Consider the following 19,124-nt stretch of genomic DNA (forward strand, 5'->3'; position numbering starts at 1 on the left):
GCACCTGCTTTTTTTGTTCCACTTTTCTCACACTTGAAATAGTGAAATAAAATAATTTCCTCTCAAATATTATCATGTGTTGTTTATACTGTTTTCACTTGATTCACTGGAATAGCTTTTTTATGCTATTTAGCTATGTCTTTTGCTGGTAATGGTTCCACTTGGCTGACATATTACTTTCCCATAACAATCTTTACCAGCTTGATCAGTGTTCACCAATGTAGTGCAGCTACCAGCCGATATTTATGATGATGATTTGAAAAACACAAATAAATTATCAATATACACACTTTGACTGGCCCTGATGAAGATAAGCAGTTTAGATAATGGACGGATGGATGGATGGTTTGCCTGTAGTACCTTCAGTTTATAGTCATGTCAAATCCCCAGTGACATGTACAAAGATATGATTAAAATAAAATAAACATGTTTAAACACAGGGTGTGCATATACAGTTAAAACAAACTGCTGACTTACTTACACAAAGACACAAATCCATACATTTGGTTCAGAGGAGAGAATCGTGGAATGTAATGATCAGCTCATGACGTCACTTTAAAGTCTGTCTGTTTCAGGGTGGATTTTTCCTTTAACGTGACTGCGCTGTGACTCGAACAGGAACGCCGAAATGCTTTCTGGGCAATTGAGTTTTATTTCAACGTATGACCCTGTTGACAGAAAGGTCTCCAAGACACTGTAGACTTAATTTCCCACAATTCCTACAAATGCACTTCCTGTGTAGGCTCCACGTAGCGTCACCGCTGTGTTGTCGAGCTGCAGTCGGAGGAAGAATAAAGCTACAAACGACGACGTTTCTCATCTGTTCTCGTGTTTCTGTCGATGTTTCACGCGTGTTCACTAAATACTTGTTTATGTTGATTATAATGAAGCCACAGAGGCGCGTGTCGCTCAATTTGACCACATATGTGGGCTAAGCTATGTTATCGAGCTAATTGTGGACAGACTAGTTAGCAGATACTCGTGTTGTTTACATTCTCTCCAACATGTATACTTTATTATCTGGATTATATAAGTACATGTTCCAGAAGGACGAGTACTGCGTACTCATCCTGGGACTGGACAACGCTGGGAAAACGGTAAATGAAGTCCTACAACGTCATTAACCAGAATTGATCACACCCGGGTTAACTCGGTGGACGGTGTTGTTGATTGGCTCGTTCTCGGTATCTCATGAGTTGAAGTGCTGCAGGCCGGTGAGCCGCCGGTCACAAAGTCCGGTCTGAGCAGTCACCGTTTGGGTGTAGTTGCTCGTCTTTCCGCGGAACGTGAAGTTCGCGGTGCCCGGAGCGTACCCTGGAAGTGTAACTGACTCATTAACACTCCATAAAACCGGCAGACAACGTTTGTTGGCTGCCTCCATCTCCGTATACCATCAAATTGGCCGCTCCCAGCACCTGTCACGTAATTGCTTGAACACATGCGGCTCACCTGAGCGCAGTGTGACGTCAGTGTGCTGTGGCACACATTCACTCCCACTACAAGACATACAGTCCTGTGAGTGATAATAGTAAGCAGTAACATGTAGTCAGACAACATGTGTGCCTTGTGGATGGAGTAACACATGAAAGCAGTGTCTTAATGATGAAGCTGCAGTAACTAACTTATTCAGTTTGAATATCTGAAGCTGAAGCAACTGATTCTATTTTTTATTACCATATCTCATTGTTATTACACAAAAAACTAGAACTGTACTCTGTACATTAGATGAGTAAAACTGACATGTCCTCCAGCACTGAGTGAAACTTAATAATCCAGTTCAGAGTTGTCAGTGTTTTGTTTTTGACTGTGTGTTTGTGTGTTAGTGTGTGTGTGTGTGTGTGTGTGCGTGCCATGTCATGTCATGAATCAGTGACATGTGTGTCCAGTGTTGACTTGTCTGTTAATTTCACTGTCGTCTTTCTCTGCAGACCTTTCTGGAACAAACCAAAACAAAGTTCAGTAAGAACTATAAGGGAATGAATTTATCAAAAATCACAACCACAGTTGGCCTGAACAGTAAGTGGATGTTCCAGTGTGTCTTCTCTCTAGTTTGTTATGAAGATTGCTGGGCTCGTCACTCCAAACAGTGACTGTGCTGGGTGTCATGCTGATGTGAACACATTGTAAATGTCTAATTGAGCATGGATTAGATTGCTTCATCTGAAATACTTGTTGTAAAAGCTTGATTATCCCGCTTCCCTCTAATATTTCTTCTTGGTCTCTCACTTTTCTTCACAGTTGGTACGATCGACGTGGGCAAAGCTCGTCTCATGTTCTGGGATCTGGGAGGTCAGGAGGAGCTCCAGTCTCTGTGGGACAAAGTGAGTCAAACATCAGCAAACGTCTTCTTCATACTCACACACACTTCATGAAATAGAGATTAAAATAGAAAGAGCCATAATATGAGGACATAACTGCACTGCACTGTTTCTGCAGAGTGACTGAAGCAGGCTCTCATTTCAGAATCTATCAACAGCAGCTTTGTGTGATGTAAACAGCAGTCTGTGAGCATCATGATTTGCTTTGTTAAGAGCTCTGCCTCACTGCCATGAAGAAGACCGCGCATACACACAAAATAGAATGTCCAGTTAAATTCCATGGCAAAATAGATGTGATGTGTAACACAGGCGTAAACACAGACACAATGCCCCCCCACCCCATTCTTTGTGTGTGTGTGTACACGATTGGTGCATCTTAATAATGACGCACAATCCCGAGACAGCCGGGTGTCAGATGTCAAAAATACTCCCTGTGAAGTGGCCTTGGCATGCTGAGCGTTTCATGAACATGAATCCTCATATGGTTTCTTCCCAATATCACACACAGACAACAGCACAGGGCCTCTTCTGGTCTCTGGATGTTTGTTGTCTGGATATTATAACTGAATAGACCCTGTCCAGTCATAATATATGTCTCTTGGTTCTTAATAGAACCTTTTTCTCCCAATATTCTGACTTTTTTTTTGTTCATGCTATCACATCTTTGTTGTTGAACTTTATTCTCCAAATAAACTTGTAGTCAGTGAGCTGTGCTGCAGTCCAGTCTGCTCTCATGTCTGTTTGTACTCTTCATGTTTCTATTTAGTACTATGCTGAGTCCCATGGAGTCATCTATGTGATAGATTCAACTGATGAAGAGCGGCTGTCAGAATCGAAGGAGGCCTTTGGTAAGTGACATACTCCGTGTGTGTGTGTGTGTGTGTGTGTGTGTGTGTGTGTGTGTGTTTAAAATGATTTGATCAACTTATTTTAGCTTCAGATAGACTTCACAAAAACAAGGACTGTGGATCTTCAACTATTACTTCCATCATCAGAAGAATAAGATGGGAATTCACAATGTTCAGTATTAAGGAGACACAAAAACCTGTCTGTTGTTATGTTTTTGAGACAGATCCTCTTAACATGAGAGGTTTTATTGTGTGTTATCAGAAAAATGTCAGTAACACAGAATGCAGTGACGGTGAATAGCCTTCATCAGAAGTGTTTGAGTCAATAGAAAAAAACTTGTTTGCTTGTTGTTGAGTCAATAACTGAACTTGTGTCCTCCAGAGAAAATGATCAGCAGTGAGGCGTTAGAAGGCGTCCCTCTCCTCGTGCTGGCCAACAAGCAGGATGTACCGGTACTGTATGACCTTTTCAACTTTGATTGATTCAGCAGTGGATTGAATCGCTCTAGCATCACTTCAGGGCTTGGCCTGAGTCTTCTGTCTTGTGGTTTGGACAGTGTTTGTCTCTGCTGTCGCAGCCTTCACTCATCTTTTGTGTCTTCTTTCTTCTCAGAACTGTTTGTCTGTGCCGGACATTAAAACAGCTTTCAGTGACTCTGCCCCGAAGATCGGCAAGAGAGACTGTTTAGTCCAGCCTTGTACTGCGCTCACAGGGTAAGACTGCTGCTGTGGTACACTGAGCGCGCACAGCGCCCTGTCAAATATAATCCACTACAATAACTCTCTGAGGAACACTTGCCAAGCTTACAGTGTTTGATTTCAAAAGTAGAAGCTAAAAAAATAAAATTACAAGATGGACAGTCAGGCTGACAAAATTAAAGATACATCATAAACCTTTGTAATGAAAATGGATGGATGTTGAGCAACTTCAGGTGTCGCCAGAATGTTAGGAATCTTCTCTATTCTTCTCAACTATCAGGAGGCCCTGTAGACAACAGAATGTTTGCATATTCCATAAATTCAAACTAAGATAAACATAGATGAAGTATATGCTCATCAAGTTAGCGCCATTTAAAAAATAATAAATAAAACAAAAATAAAATTCCACCACTGCACCACGCTGTGGTGAGACTAGAGACTTTACTGTTAAAATGCTCTGCGATCTTGAACCATGATCCTTTTCATGTACTTTGTCTGAATGAATTTCAGATGCTTCTGAATGACTCCCTTCTTTGCTCTGATGCAGGGATGGAGTGAACGAGGGCATTGAGTGGATGGTGAAGTGTGTGGTGAGAAACATTCACAGGCCACCCAGACAAAAGGACATCACGTAAGAAGTCTTAAGCACCCTTGATGCCGCTTCCGGACTATGAGTTTCTCCTCGAGGACATTCCACGTAAACCCTGGAGCTCATAACTCTCCTCTCTCCTCGTGTTTGCTGTGACTTTGAAACACTTTGAATTTCTGCTTTCAGGAGTTCATTACAGACAGAGTGTGACAGAATCTTTGTCACAGAGCATAATATCAGCTGTGATTTGAGTGGACGTCTGTCCGTTTCACTTGTTGATGATTTCTTCTGCTCCCTGTGCGAGCAGCAGCCCCCAGTCTGTGGTGGTTGGCTGCATCATGTATATCTGCATGGAGCTTCACTGACATCTGACACCTTGCACTGCGATCACAAGAACACAGAAACATCAGCTCTCTCATGACATATACCAAACTGTAATACAGCTGTCCTCTGTTGGCTCACAGTGTCACATTTACAAAACAATGTTTAAACAGAATTTAAATCCACCTAATTTTTTGTGTGAATTCACAACGATGCTGCTGCTGTTGTGCACAGTGTTCCTTAGCTGAGAACATATTTGCATCTACACTTCAGGCCTGTGGTTGGGCGGGCCTCATATGCAAACAGCGACCTGTCAAATCTGATCCAGCTCAGTACTCAGTAGATGTTGAACTTCTGAATTAGAAGCTAAAGAAAGATACTGTTTGTTTGATTGTGATTAGGCGATTCTCTTTGCAGTAGGTGAATGACGTGCTCTGGTCTCTATGGTGCTCTGCTGACTGCAGAATGATGTCCTATATTTGAACAATGATACAAGGTATTTTTCCTCATTTTCACATACAGTTAGCTAGCAAACATTACAACACAACTTTCAACATTTTAGGAGGACCAACATACTACATACTACAACATACAACAACATGCACGACATATCCTGCAGCCGTAGCCCCTCAACATGCTGCCTCCACAGAACCAGGTTTCACTACTTTGCTCACTTTACTTGCTGTTGACATGTTCTTGTTTCTAGCCCTAAAACCCTTCACTTGTTATATTATTTATTAATTTTCTTTTTACCTCATATGACTGCCATAAGATTGTTGGTTTGTGGTTTTAAGAGGTTTGTAACATTGTCAGAACTGTTACATTGAGACTTCATGTGCAGCTGTGTCATGTGGAGAGTTCAAGTCCTAAAATGTTTAGAGGAGCAGTAACAGTAACTGCTCTGTTAGGGCCCACTTTTTTATGTGTTTGATTTTCATGGTTTGCTCATAGCAGAGGGGAACTGAGTGGGGCTCCATACAGACTCTGGTGCAGCAGTGCAAACAGACGTGTGTGAGTGAAACACTTCCGACTCAACAGTCACTGAACTGTTTTTTAGGTTTCTTTGTTACCTGTAAATCCTTTGACCTCTGTATAACAGTCCCAGAGTGATCAAAATGAAACTTTTTTTTTTTGATTGACTTTGAAATGTTGATGTTCATAATTCCAGCTGGTTGGTAACTGAAAAGTAAAAACTAAGGTGTGCTGAACACACTCATGAATGTTGCTGACCTCTGCAGCAGTGTAACCTGGGTAACCTGATGTATGAAATGATTTAAAGAACCTGAAGGTGACGTCCTCCACATACAGTAATGATGATAATACATTTCTGATTTTAAAAAAAGAAAAAAAAAAAGAAAAAAGAAATCTGTTGAATGTTCTATTATCAGTACTCAATGACCCACACATGTGTGATCAAAATCTTAAGACTGGGTGAAAAATTACTAATATTCGCATTCTGGCTGGTGGAACTTAACCAGGTTGTAAATAGAGCTACAAAATGCAAAAATAAGAAACAAGAGCAAGAGACAAGTAGAAGATGGAAGAAAGCTTTATTCTCTGAAGAAAAAAAACTTCATCTGGATGGTCCTGATGGTCTCCAATGTTACTGGCATGACCAGGAGATCCCACTGGAGAAGTTTTCTACATGGCACAGTGGAGGAGGCTCCATCATGATCTGGGGTGCTTTTTCTTTCAATGTAAAAATGGAGCTTCAGTTTGTGCAGGGGTGTCAAAATGTGGCTGGCTCTGTGGAGATGTTGCAGCAGGGATCCTTCTTGACTAAGAACCCTTGTCTGTGCAGTGATTACTGGTCTTTCAACAGGACAATGCTTCAGCTTACAACACCCGCCTGACAAAGGACTTCTCCCAGGCTTAGCGTTAGGCTCTTTTGGACCATCCTGCTTGTCCCCCTGATCTAAATCCCACTGAGGACGTTTGGGGAGGGATGGCAAGGGAAGTTTACAAAAACAGACGTCAGTTCCAGACCATGGATGCCCTTCCCGAAGCCATCTTCACCACATGGGGCAATGTTCTCACCAACCTTCTGGAAAAACTCGCATCAAGCATGCCTAAATTAATTTTTGAAATGATGAAGAATGGTGGGGCATCTGAGTATTACTGAGTCCATTTTTGACACTTTTAGATCTATTTTTGGTTATTTTGGGCTGTGGCCTTTTGATCAGCTGATAAACAGCCTGTTTGAGTTTAAATGCAGTTTTCAATAAACTGATGATTCTTTTTTGTTTTTTGTTCTGAAGCGCAAAATGCAAATATTAGTTATTTTTCACCCGGTCTTAAGATTTTGATCAGGAGTGTACACTGATTATGAAGAATAAAACTCATTCATACTCTTAGAGTTGTTATTCAGACAAATGACTGAATGTGTGGTAACTGCAGGAACCTTGTCAGATGTTAGGTTTACACTTTCTACAAAATTCAATAAACTGTCAACATCAAAATATAGTAGGTTCCAAAAAGAGACACCAGCCTGAACTATTAGAATGAAGCAGAAATGATTGATTAAGATGAAGGTTTATGGATAGGATCAGTAAAAGCATGTCTGTCAGTGAGAGTAAAATGTAACATTTTCAGTCACTTTTGCATGTTTGTATCCAGAAAACTGAAAAGAGACAGAAAGTTTTTACTTTGTGTAAGTTTATACATGTGTTGGAAATAAGTCCTGGTCTTGGTATTATACTTTAGATATGCTACATAATTCAACACAAACAATAACGGACAACGTTTTGAACACATGAAGACAATCTGCATGCTTGCTGAAGACAATAGAACTGCTCTGTAACCTGACAGAGTGACTTTAGTAAATGAAAAAAAAAGTGATCAAAGCTGATATAATATGCATAAATGTAGGAAGAACTGACCAAGGCATTCATCCTAATATAAAACTACAAGCAAAAATCAACTGCAGTGAATCCTGTGTAAAGAAGCAGAGTTTCAGAATATCCCGTAATAATGAGATGAATTTACAATTTTAGATTTTATTTCAGTTTGTCTCATTCATGAATTTTAAACTGAAGACTGACTGCGTTTCCATAGCTACGATCCTTTTCCAGCAAAAATGGAGCGTCTCAAGTCTCTTGAGCAGACTGTCAGCGTGAGGTTTAAACGACGGCTCATCCAGATGGAAGCAGAGACGAGAGATTTCAAAATAGTATTAGACGAAAACACAATGTAAAAAAATATGTTTGAGCTCAGTTACAAACACCCTCTTAGTGAAAGATGCAATGACATTGTTTCAGTCTTTCAGTGATGGCCTGTATTCTTCCTCTGTGGTTTGCTTTAAAAGCCACCCTGTATTCGTCCGGCCAGAAAAATCAATGCTCCATTTGAAATGCTAATGCCTGTCTGTCACACATTCATGCACCTGTCCTAATTTCCTCCAAGTGGTGTTAAATCAATGCAATGTCTGGTGCTGTGATATATGATTCATCAACATTATTCTCATTTATCACAACTAGTGAAGTGCAGGCTGTAATTCATCCAGTGTGAACTGATTAACAAGAGAGTCAAACGGAGTCATGAGAAATTTGTGACGTCATTAAAATACACTGCATATTTAACCCCCCAAATTTCATCTGAGTGGGAGTCTTCAGAACGACTGCATCATTCCAATCTATAGCATTGATTCACTTACAAGAAGTGCGACCCCTCACTGAGTCATACTCCTCCTGACCTTTGACCCCTGTGTCTCTCCTGCAATCCCTCTTTACTGTCACCATCACACGATTCCCAAATGCTCCTCCTCGACCAAAGCCTGATAGCTTAATGGCCTTGTTTACTCATTGTAAAGAATAATAACAAAATATAACTCATAAAAAATATCCTGATTAGCCTTTCTGCTGTTCCACCAATCCCCAACTCTGGTTTGGTCAATATTAATCATCAGTTCAGCTTGGTTCAGGTGTGAGAATATTCTGATTGATTTATGACGGCAAAGTAAAGCAGAGAAAATATTGTAAATATGTTTTTCAGTCGGTAAAAGATATGTTGTGCTCTCCCAGTAGGAGTACATTGCTTCACTTCTGTGTCGGCCCTCCTGAGGGAGCTGTCTGTCAAAACCACGCCTACACATCTACACAGCAATGAGCTGTTTTTGAACCAGGTTCTCGGATAGTTACAAATGATTCTTTTCACTCAGATCTTTGTGGATACTCAACTTTAATATCATACCTGCATTTGTACTACTTGAAGCCACATTAGCGGAAACTTTAAATCACTCATCTGTCAGACACTGTTTAGAAGATGCTTTGGTAACACTTTATTTGAAGGGGTGTTCATAAGACTGACATGACATTGTCATAACTATGACATGACACTTGTCATGAACATTAATGAATGTCAATGACTGCTGTCATTAAGTGTCATGCGGTTTCTTATGTCATCTTTTACTGTCAACTTGACATTGTTTGGGGTGTCTTTGTTATGACAACTTGACATTTACCAAGATGACATAGGCTGACCATGTCTTTGTCATGACAACTTGACATTAACCAAGAGCACTTAGTCAGTAAATATCTTTGTCATGACAACTTGACATTAAGCAAAACCACATAGCTGAGAAGTGTCTTTGTCATGACAACTTGACATTAACCAGCATGACCTGCAGGTGATGATTTCCCAACCAACAGCAGGAAGTAGAGAGCAAAGAGGAAACAACCAGAGCCAAAAGAAACGTGGAAATAAGGAAGAGCTGAATGATTTGAATGAAAAACAATCCTGTCTGTGTTATGTTATAGAATATATGCACATATCTTCACCCTGAAATCCTGTTTTTAAGCAATAAGAGCACCTCCTTTCTGTCTCTCGTGTCCTGACACTGTGGAGGTGAAATCCCTGTTTGGCTTTGGAGGTCCTGTTGTTGGTGTCCACGTCAGGACAGGACGGTGACAGCAGTGAGAAATTCACACACACACACAACACACAGTGTTCCCTCTCCTAAACACACGTACGTTGTTGTATGTTGTGTGTGTTCACAGGTTTCCGTGCAGAGCCGCGGAGCTCTCTGTCTGCCTTCCTACCCCCACCCTTCTCTCTCTCTGCCTTCCTACCCCCACCCTTCTCTCTCTCTGCCTTCCTACCCCCACCCTTCTCTCTCTCTGCTTTCCTACCCCCACCCTTCTCTCTTTCCGGCAGCAGTGGGGGTAGGAATGCAGGAGGAGGAGCTGTGACTGAACCTATTGTTCTTCCGCCTTCCACCCACCAATCCTGACTGTGTGTGTGACGTAATGTGATTACCCAGAAGCCCTCTGTGCTCGCCCTCTGCGAGTAAAATAACCATCAAATATGTCATTTCTGGTTATTATGGCTCAGTCTAGGCTCATAGCTCAAGCCCTCCACATAGCAGCCACTCAAGATAGCAGGACAAGTCACACAGCCCACTCTAGAGCCCTCAGAAGTGGCTGATTTCTGCCATCACCCTGACTGAGGATTGTCCCCGGTACCATCACCTATATATAGAATTCAGAAATATTGCTCTGTTGTGTTACTCCGGTAGCACATATATAAAATTGGAACGATCGAAGAAGATTACATGCCCCGCGCAAGGATGACACGCAAATTCGTGAAGCGTTCCTTCTTTATCTTTTTATCTTTAAGTTTTTTCCATAAAAATATGATTTGTTATGATTATTTTCATATTTCCACCCAACAGCGACACCTCAGGCCCAGCGCGCTACTGCAGCCCGGCGGCGCCAGCAGCAGTGTCAGAGTCACAGCTGGATCTCATGTGTGTCACATCGAGACTTTTTAGGCTTTTTACTGTCGTCCAGTGCGGATCGGAAGACTCGTGTTGTTGTGTGACGGTGAAATAATACATAAAAGATTCAGATACTTCGTTATTCTAATTATTTATTGTCCTTGCGAGGAAATGTGTTGCTGCAGTCTGCACAAAAGCCTCACACAAAGATACATATTAACGCCACAACATAAGCACAAGAGCAGATATTCAATGCAGCACATTCATCCATCTCTTTGCCCTGTGCTGTGCTTTACTGACAGACGCATTATATTTAATAGTTTAGCCTTCAAATTCGTCTTTTCTGTTTATATCTAAAATCATGTCATCTTCATGAAGCTGCGCTCGTGAATATTGTATCCACGTAATAAAACGTTTCGTCAGATTCTGTTTGAGTTAAGTCCAACGGCGCTTCACGCTCTATTTTGAAATACAGGCAGTGCGGGTAGAAAGTCGGAACACGATCGGGCCGAGACTTGGCCTTCAAAGTAAAGCGATAACATTAAGACAAGCGAGAGTTCCTTTTAAGATCCTTCAAAGTAAAAGCCCAATTCGGATTGCTGAGCCCAGCCGATCCAGCTCCAACTGTACCCCCCATTCATCAGGACGTGGTGAACTACACCGAGGAGGTTCTGTAGTGGTTCGGGGTCCTATTCGTTGAGGGACGTTCTCTAAACGTTGTTTTGGGGGGTTGGTTCATTATAGAAGTTGAATCAAAGTTGTTGTTTTTTCTTCTCATTTTTCATCTGAAAATAAATCAAATAAGTTCCGACGGTTGTCGGGGACCAGAACCTGTGAGCAGCCCAGACTCCCTGACAGGTGAAACTTCCTCTTCTATGATGAACACACAGTCAGAAGAAGCTGCAGGCTGAAATCATCTTCAGACATCACCTTGTTAGTGACCAGAGGGGGTTCTTGTATCTGGTGTGATTCGATGCTGTTTACCTGGCGCTCCGGAAGCGGTATAGGGGTTATGAGTGTCGTCACACGCATTCAAACTTTACCAGAGTAGCTGCCAGGGTTGGGAGATAAATAAAGGACATGCCACTGGCAGAAGAGATGTTTGTGGACTGATACGTGTTGTGGGATCAGAGTTTACGCCCTTGGACAAAGTGAGTAAATGTTTGTTTGTGTTGATGGCCACAATTAATTGTTTTTATGAATGAAATGTAAACTGTATGAATAAGGACAAGGAGCGGGAGTGTGTATCAAGTTATGTTGTGTATGTTTTAATATTGTCAGTTATGTAATTGAATTTTTCGGTGGTTTAGTTTAGTTGAAATAAAAGTTTGTGCACCAGTCGAGCTCCAGCCTATTTGTCATAAATGCCGAGGGACCGTAACAACTCTCTTTGTTCAGTCTGATTGTCGTCTTTTCTAAACATGTGTACATGTTATGTTCATATTACGCACATGTGACATAACTCACATCATGTTCTAACCGTCTCTGGTTTTGTCGCGACCGGGGATCGAACCGCGGATTTTGCACCGCAGAATCCCCCCCCCCCCCCTCGTCAGAGAGAATGGACAACATGGTCCGGCAGTTTGTTCAAATGTTCCAACTTCAGCCAATGAAAGGCTCCATTGTTCCAACTTTCAGCCAATGAGAAGGCTCCATTGTTCCAATTCGAGAATCCAACTTTTGGGCCGTTTTTTCAGCCAATAGAGAGCGGATTGTTCCAATTTCCGTCCTCCTCTCCGCAGTTCGTTGATGCGAAGTTGAATTTACCGAGCGGTCTGGGAGTCAAAATATTAATTAAATATGATTAAATATTGTGGAAAACACGTTTTAAAACTAATTTATGTCTGGCACAGTCAGGGGAGTTCACGGTGTGTTTTCACGGCATTTGTGAAAGATTGTACACTCGGCTATGAAGCATCATGTGTCAGAACCTCTGGCAAACACACGGACAGAGAGGATGTACACAAAGAGAACAATTTTATAATAATTGGCAAGTTCCTGAACAACTCCCAACGGGGCAACGGCTTCGCTGGACGCCGGGACAGGAGCTGGCTGGCGGTCAGGAGGGCGCTGTGCGCCCCTCGAACCCTGCTCCAGCTCCAGGAGGCAACCACGAACCCCCCTGGCTACCTGTCTTCATCCCGGCAGCAAAGACTCCCTCCCCCCGCTAGCAGAGAACCGTGTTGCTCCTCTCCCACGCCATCCCTCACAGCTGCTTATTATATTCACTTTATGCTGTTTAAAGTGTTTTATTGAGCTCCGGGAGGCTGATATCAGGACTAATAACGTGACGAGTACGTCCCGGTGTTTCGGTTTAAGGTGTGACCGTGTTAACTGGTGACCCCTGTTGTAAGGCGGGAAACGGACACCTTCAGACAAAGAAACTAAACAAGAATCAGGAAACAAATCAGCGTCATCATCAAGAACAGGCGGGAAAACAGAGGCAGGACTACAAAATAAAACAGGAAACACAAAACAAACTCACCTGTCCACTGAAAGAAGGTCTTAAAATGAACTAACCTGTAAACTGACTGTGTGGATTTGATGATATAAACTATTTATCACTGCGTTGTGATAACGTTGATTTTTAATGTTTATTGAACTCTGTGGTTCATACGACTTCATGTGACCTTATGAAGTTGTCATGTATGTTAGAAATCTGCAATAACATGACGATGAAGTTTGATGATTCACTGTTCTCTAATTATGGCTGTCTCCTCTGTTACTTTATAGATTGAAAACTACTATCAACTAACAAAAAGTGAGTAGAAATAAACTACCAACAGTCAGTGGTGATGTCATCCCTACATACATGCGACACCAGTAACGCTACCCTCATCCTGAGCCGGTGGAAGGTCCAGTTCAGGCGCGACCTAGGGAAGACCTTCCACTGGCTCCTGGAGAACGACGTGGGCTACAGCGTCATCTGGTCCCTCCCACCAGAAGGAGCGAGAGAGGACGGGGTCTCAGTCCCCACTGGTGGCCAACAGGTGGAGTACTTGAGTCTGATTCATCCACTTCAATCCAATTCGTGTGAAAGTTTTAACCTCTCTTTGTGTGAACTTACAGACCCTTCACCCCGCTACTCCTCAGCGTACCCGACTTTGCGGAGGCGGCGGGTTCCACCGTGCCTTCGAGGAGTCGCGGGTGAGGCCCTCCAGCCGGTCAGGAGGGACGGCGTTGTTGGCTTTGGGGACTTCAAATTTGAAAAGGTCAAGAAGTTGGTGGCCCTAAGCCTGATTTCTAGGTCAGTCCAGCCTAAATAAAAAAGTAATCAAGTTACACTTGTGGTTGTAGGAGATAAGTACTTTATTCACCCCAGGGAATTCACAGCAGCAGAAATGTTACCAATAGCACGAACAGACAGAGTCATTCCAACTATACAATAGACAAAACAAACAAACGGGCAAGTGTACAAAACAAGTACAAAAGTCAAATATTGCTAAGGTAGTGGATGATATGAATAATAATATGCACCTGTAAACAGGTCTAATCTGTAGTTTCCTTTAGTTTGCCTCACTCTCCATCCCAGAGGCATATATTGTAGTATATTCTTAAGCTTCATATTCCCACTTGATGTCAATTGAACTTTTTCATCCCACACTGCTTCCTGCGTCCTCAGGAAGTACTTCCAGTAATTCCTGGTCAATGGACTGGTGAAGTGGAACGAGGACCACGCGGCGGCAGCTGAGGGACAGAGACGCCACCACAAGCACGTCCTTAACCAGAAGAGCCGACGGGTGCTTGGCCTTCAGAGTACACGGGTACGTGAGGTGAAAACACTTTTCACTTTGTCAAAACCAATTTTCTCACAGTTTGGATGTTGGAGCAAGATCTTTGCTTCCTGTTTTTGGTGTGTGTGTGTGTGTGTGTGGTGGGGTTAGAGGGGAACTCATCGGGGGAGTTCCTCTACGACGAGGTTCGCATGTCATCGAGGGGGCTGGATGAGGAGGACCCCACCATCTTAGAGCCTGACGCCCCATCGCCAACAACACAGCGCAGCCCGTCAGGTGATCCAGCTGACGCACCCATGCCTGAGCGCATCCGGTCCGGCATCCCCGCCCTCCGGACTCATCCTGCTCCAGGGGAGGCTGGCACAGGGGGCAGTTCAAAGCAGCAAAGGAGAAGAACACCTCCTGTCCTGGAAACGAGAGTCTCCAACGGTAGAACTCCTCTCAGATCTCGTTATTTCCTCCAGCAAATATCTCCCCTGCATTAACGCCGTCCTCTTCCCCGTCTGTCTGTCAGCTGCCGCTCGGACTGACCTTTGGCCGGCAAGCTGGCCGCAGCACCAGCCGCCTGTGGAGGCCATCTGCACAGCTCTGTCATCTCCACTCGTGGCCAGGCGGTTCGGGGGACCACAAGGACTCGGTGGTCCCTCATCTCTCGGAACGTGGCTATTAGAGAGGCAGTGCTGGCCAGCCCGAGGTTGATGGCTCAGACGGACATCCAGCTCTTTGAGCTAAACCAAAGGACCCTGTCCCAGTGGTGAGTTTCACGCAAACACATTCAGTTTGTTGTGTAATCTGAATTCAAGAGACTAAAAACTGTCTGTGTTTGTCCTTCAGGTTCTGCCGGAGGCAGAAGGAGACGTGGAGGGCTGTGCTGGAGCAGGGGACAGGCCTCATCTCTGCTCCAGCCGTGTCTGCGCACCCTCTGCCTCCGGCAAAAGGGCTGTCCTGTGTTCAGGTGGGACAAGGGTCCTTTAATTTCCAGGTCCCAGAGGAGCAGCCTGGGCCCTCAGGGCAAGGACTGCCGCCCCCTCCTCCAGGCCACACTGTGGACCAGCCCGGGACCTCAGCTCTCCTCTGCTTCCTCCTCCACTCGCCCCTGCCCAGAACAACAGCCTTCAGGAAGAGAAAGGCGGCCGAGGCTGTAGCGGCAGGGGAACCTAAGTCAAAGGCCCGTCGGCAGTCGGCGCAGTACACCTGCAGCAGGTGTGGCCAACTAAAAAGACTGGAGACTGCCACACCGCATCAAAGGAATCTCGTACTGTGCCACTGTCGGCGGGAAAACTGGAGGAGTGGAGGGAGGAATGAAAATCAAGAAGGAAGAGGCCAGGCAAATTTTTTATTTGTTGTTTTATTATTATTATTATTTTATTATTATTATTTATTAGTTTATTTTATTTCACCACGTTTTTATGTTAATGTCCTGTTGGACCTCTTGTTGGGTGGTGTCAATAAAATCACTCAAACTCATTCTGAAGTTGTTTGGAGCTTATTATTTCTCATTTTGACATTAAAGTGCAACACTTCGTCTTCTCCCGCTTATCCGGATTTGGGTCGCAGCAGCAGCTTTAGCAGGGATACATTACAGGGTTAGGGATACATTGCACCTGCAGTCATGCTGTTAATGTCAAGTTGTCATGACAAAGACACTTCTCAGCTATGTGGTTTTGCTTTAATGTCAAGTTGTCATCACAAAGATATTTACTGACTAAGTGCTCTTGGTTAATGTCAAGTTGTCATGACAAAGACATGGTCAGCCTATGTCCATCTTAGGTAAATGTCAAGTTGTCATGAACAAAGACCCCCAACAATGTCAAGTTGACAGTAAATGATGACATAAGAAACCAGCATGACACTTAATGACAGCATCATTGACATTCATTAATGTTTCATTCAAGTGTCATGTCATAGTTATGACAATGTCATTGTCAGTCTCTGATGAACACCCCTTCAAATAAAGTGTTACCAAAGCATCTTCTAAACAGTGTCTGACAGATGAGTGAGTTAAAGTTTCCGCAATGGTGCTTCAAGTAGTACAAATGCAGGTATTGAATATTAAAGTTGAGTATCCACAAAGATCTGAGTGAAAAAGAATTCATTTGTAAAACTATTCCAGAAACGTGGTTCAAAACAGCTCATTGCTGTGTAGATGTGTAGGCGTGTTTTGACAGGAACGCTCCCTCAGGAGGGCCGACACAGAAGTGAAAGCAAGTACTCCTACTGGGAGAGCCAACAACATATCTTTTTACCGCTGAAACATATTTACAATATTTTCTCTGCTTTACCTTTGCCGTCATGAAATCAATCAGAATATTCTCCACACTGAACCAAGCTGAACTGATGCTGATTAATATGACCAAACCAGAGTTGGGGATTGGTGGAAACAGCAGAAAGGCTAATCAGGAATATTTTTTTATGGAGTTATATTTGTTATTATTCTTTACAATGAGAGTAACAAGGCCATTAAGCTATCAGGCTTTGGTCGAGGAGGAGCATTTGGGAAATCGTGTGGTTGGTGACAGTAAAGGAGGGATTGCAGGAGAGACACAGGGTCCAAGGTCAGGCAGAGTATGACGCATGAGGGGTCGCACTTCTTTGTAAGTGAATCAATGTGATAGATGGAGATGACAGTCGTTCTGAAGACTCCACTTCAGATGAAAAATTTGGGGGGTTAAATCAGCCCAGTGTATTTTAATGACGTCACAAATTTCTCATGACTCCGTTTGACTCTCTTTTAAGCGTTTACAACTGCATGAATTACCAGCCTGCACTTCACAGTTGTGATAAAATGAGAATAATGTTGATCATCTATAATCAACAGCACCAGACATTGCATTGATTAAACACCACTTGGAGGAATAGACCGGTGGCATGAATGTTGTGACGGACAGGCTTAGCATTTCAAATGGTGCATTGATTTTATGGCCGGACGAATACAGGGGGGCTTTAAAGCAAACCACAGAGGAAGAATACAGGCCATCACTGAAAGACTGAAACAAGTCATTGCATGCACTAAAGAGGGCTTTGTCAATGAGCTCAAACATTTTTTTTAAATTGTGTTTTTGTCTAATAAACTATTTTGAAATCTCTCGTCTCTGCTTCATCTGGATGAGCCGGCGTTTAAACCTCACGCTGCAGTCTGCTCAAGAAGACTGAGACGCTCCATGTTTGCTGGAACAGGATCGGCGCTATGAACGCAGGCAGTCTTCAGTTTAAAAGTCATGAATGAGAACAAACTGAAATAAAATCTAAATTGTAGGCATTTCATCTCATTATTACGGGATATTCTGAAACTCTGCTTACTTTAAGGAATTCACTGCCAAGTTGATTTTGTGCTTGTAGTTTTTCATGTAAGGAATGAATGCCTTGGTCAGTGTCTTCCTACATTTATGCATAGTATATCAGCTTTGATCCTTTTTTTTTCATTACTAAAGTCACTCTGTCAGGTTACAGGAGCATCTATTGCTTCAGCAAGCATGCAGATTGTCCGTCATGTGTTCAAAACGTTGGTCCGTTTATTGTGGTGTTTGAATTATGTAGCATATCTAAAGTATAATACCAAGACCAGGACTATTTCCAACACAGGTATAAACTTACACAAAGTAAAACTTTCGGTCCTCGTTTCAGTTTTTCTGGATACAACATGCAAAAGTGACTGAAAAATGGTTACATTTTACTCTCACTGACAGACAGCTTTTACTGATCCTATCCATAAACCTTCAGCTAATCAATCATTGTCCTTATTCTAATAGTTTCAGGCTGGGGTCCTGATTCCCAGATGTTTGGAACTACTATATTTTGATTGTTGAAGTTTAGTGAATTTTGTAGAAGTGTAAACCGAACATCTGACAAGGTTCCTGCAGTTACCACACATTCAGTCCATTTGTCTGATAACAACTCTAAGAGTAAGAATGAGTTTATTTATTCTTCGTAATCAGTGTAAATCTGATCAATCTTAAGACCGGGTTGAAAAATACTAATATTTGCTTTTGCGCTTCAGAACAAAACAAAAAAGAATCATCAGTTTTATTGAAAACTGCATTTAAACAACAGGCTGTTATCATGGCTGATCAAAAGGCACAGCCCAAAATAACCAAAGAGATCTAAAGTGTCAAAAATGGACTTCATAATACTCCAGAGTGCCCCACCATTCTTCATCATTTCCAAAAATTAATTTAGGCATGCTTGATGCGAGTTTTTTTCCAGAGGTTGGGTAAACATTGCCCCTGTGGTGAAGATGGGCTTCGGGAAGGCTCCAGGGCTGGCACTGACTCTGTTTTTTGTAACTTCCCTGCCATCCTCCCAAACGTCCTCATGGGATTTAGATCAGGGGGACAACAGGAAGGTCCAAAAAGCCTAAGCTAAGCCTGGCAGAAGTCCTTTGTCAGGCGGTGTTGTAAGCGAGCATTGTCCGGTTGAAGACCCAGTAATCACTGCACGACAGGGTTCTTAGTCAAGAAGGAGCCCTGCTGCAACATCTCCACAGAGCCCAGCCACAAATTTTGACAACCCTGACAAACTGAAGCTCCTTTTACAGTGAAATAAAAGCACCCCGAAAAAAAAAAGATCTGAATGGAGCCTCCTCACTGGGCCATGGTAGAAACTTCCTCCAGGATCTCCTGTCAGCAGTAACATGAGAACCATCAGACCATCCATATGAAGTTTTTTCTTCAGAGAATAAAGCTTTTCTTCCATCTTCTAACGTGTCTCGTTGCTCCTGTTTTTTCTTATTTTTGCATGTTGTAGCTCATTTACACCTGGTTAAGTTCCACCAGCCAGAATGCAAATATGAGTAATGTTTCCCCAGTCTAAGAGTTTGATCACACATGTGTGGGTCATTGAGTACTGATATAGAACATTCAACGATTTTCTTTTTTCGTTTTTTTTCTTTTTTTAAAATCAAAA

At 42.8% G+C, this 19,124-nt stretch overlaps 2 protein-coding genes and 1 pseudogene across 2 annotated transcripts; all 3 read left to right on the forward strand.

Moving 5' to 3' along the window:
• Positions 1 to 744: 744 nt before the first annotated feature.
• On the forward strand, positions 745 to 7,467 carry arfrp1 (ADP-ribosylation factor related protein 1). Its single transcript, XM_010749448.3, has 7 exons — positions 745 to 1,097; positions 1,929 to 2,016; positions 2,239 to 2,321; positions 3,085 to 3,166; positions 3,549 to 3,619; positions 3,780 to 3,880; positions 4,413 to 7,467. Exons 1-7 carry the CDS (start codon positions 1,005 to 1,007, stop codon positions 4,498 to 4,500), a joined length of 606 nt encoding a protein of 201 aa, XP_010747750.1. The 5' UTR covers positions 745 to 1,004; the 3' UTR covers positions 4,501 to 7,467.
• A 2,806-nt stretch (positions 7,468 to 10,273) lies between these two features.
• Positions 10,274 to 10,373, forward strand: LOC113744278 (uncharacterized; annotated as a pseudogene).
• Positions 10,374 to 14,413: 4,040 nt separating this feature from the next.
• Positions 14,414 to 16,474, forward strand: LOC113744207 (uncharacterized). Its single transcript, XM_027272979.1, has 4 exons — positions 14,414 to 14,651; positions 14,778 to 14,976; positions 15,057 to 15,477; positions 16,391 to 16,474. Exons 1-4 carry the CDS (start codon positions 14,414 to 14,416, stop codon positions 16,472 to 16,474), a joined length of 942 nt encoding a protein of 313 aa, XP_027128780.1.
• The last annotated feature ends 2,650 nt before the right edge of the window (positions 16,475 to 19,124 follow it).

This window comes from Larimichthys crocea, chromosome XXI, assembly GCF_000972845.2.
Source record: "Larimichthys crocea isolate SSNF chromosome XXI, L_crocea_2.0, whole genome shotgun sequence".
Taxonomy (NCBI): Eukaryota; Metazoa; Chordata; class Actinopteri; family Sciaenidae; genus Larimichthys; species Larimichthys crocea.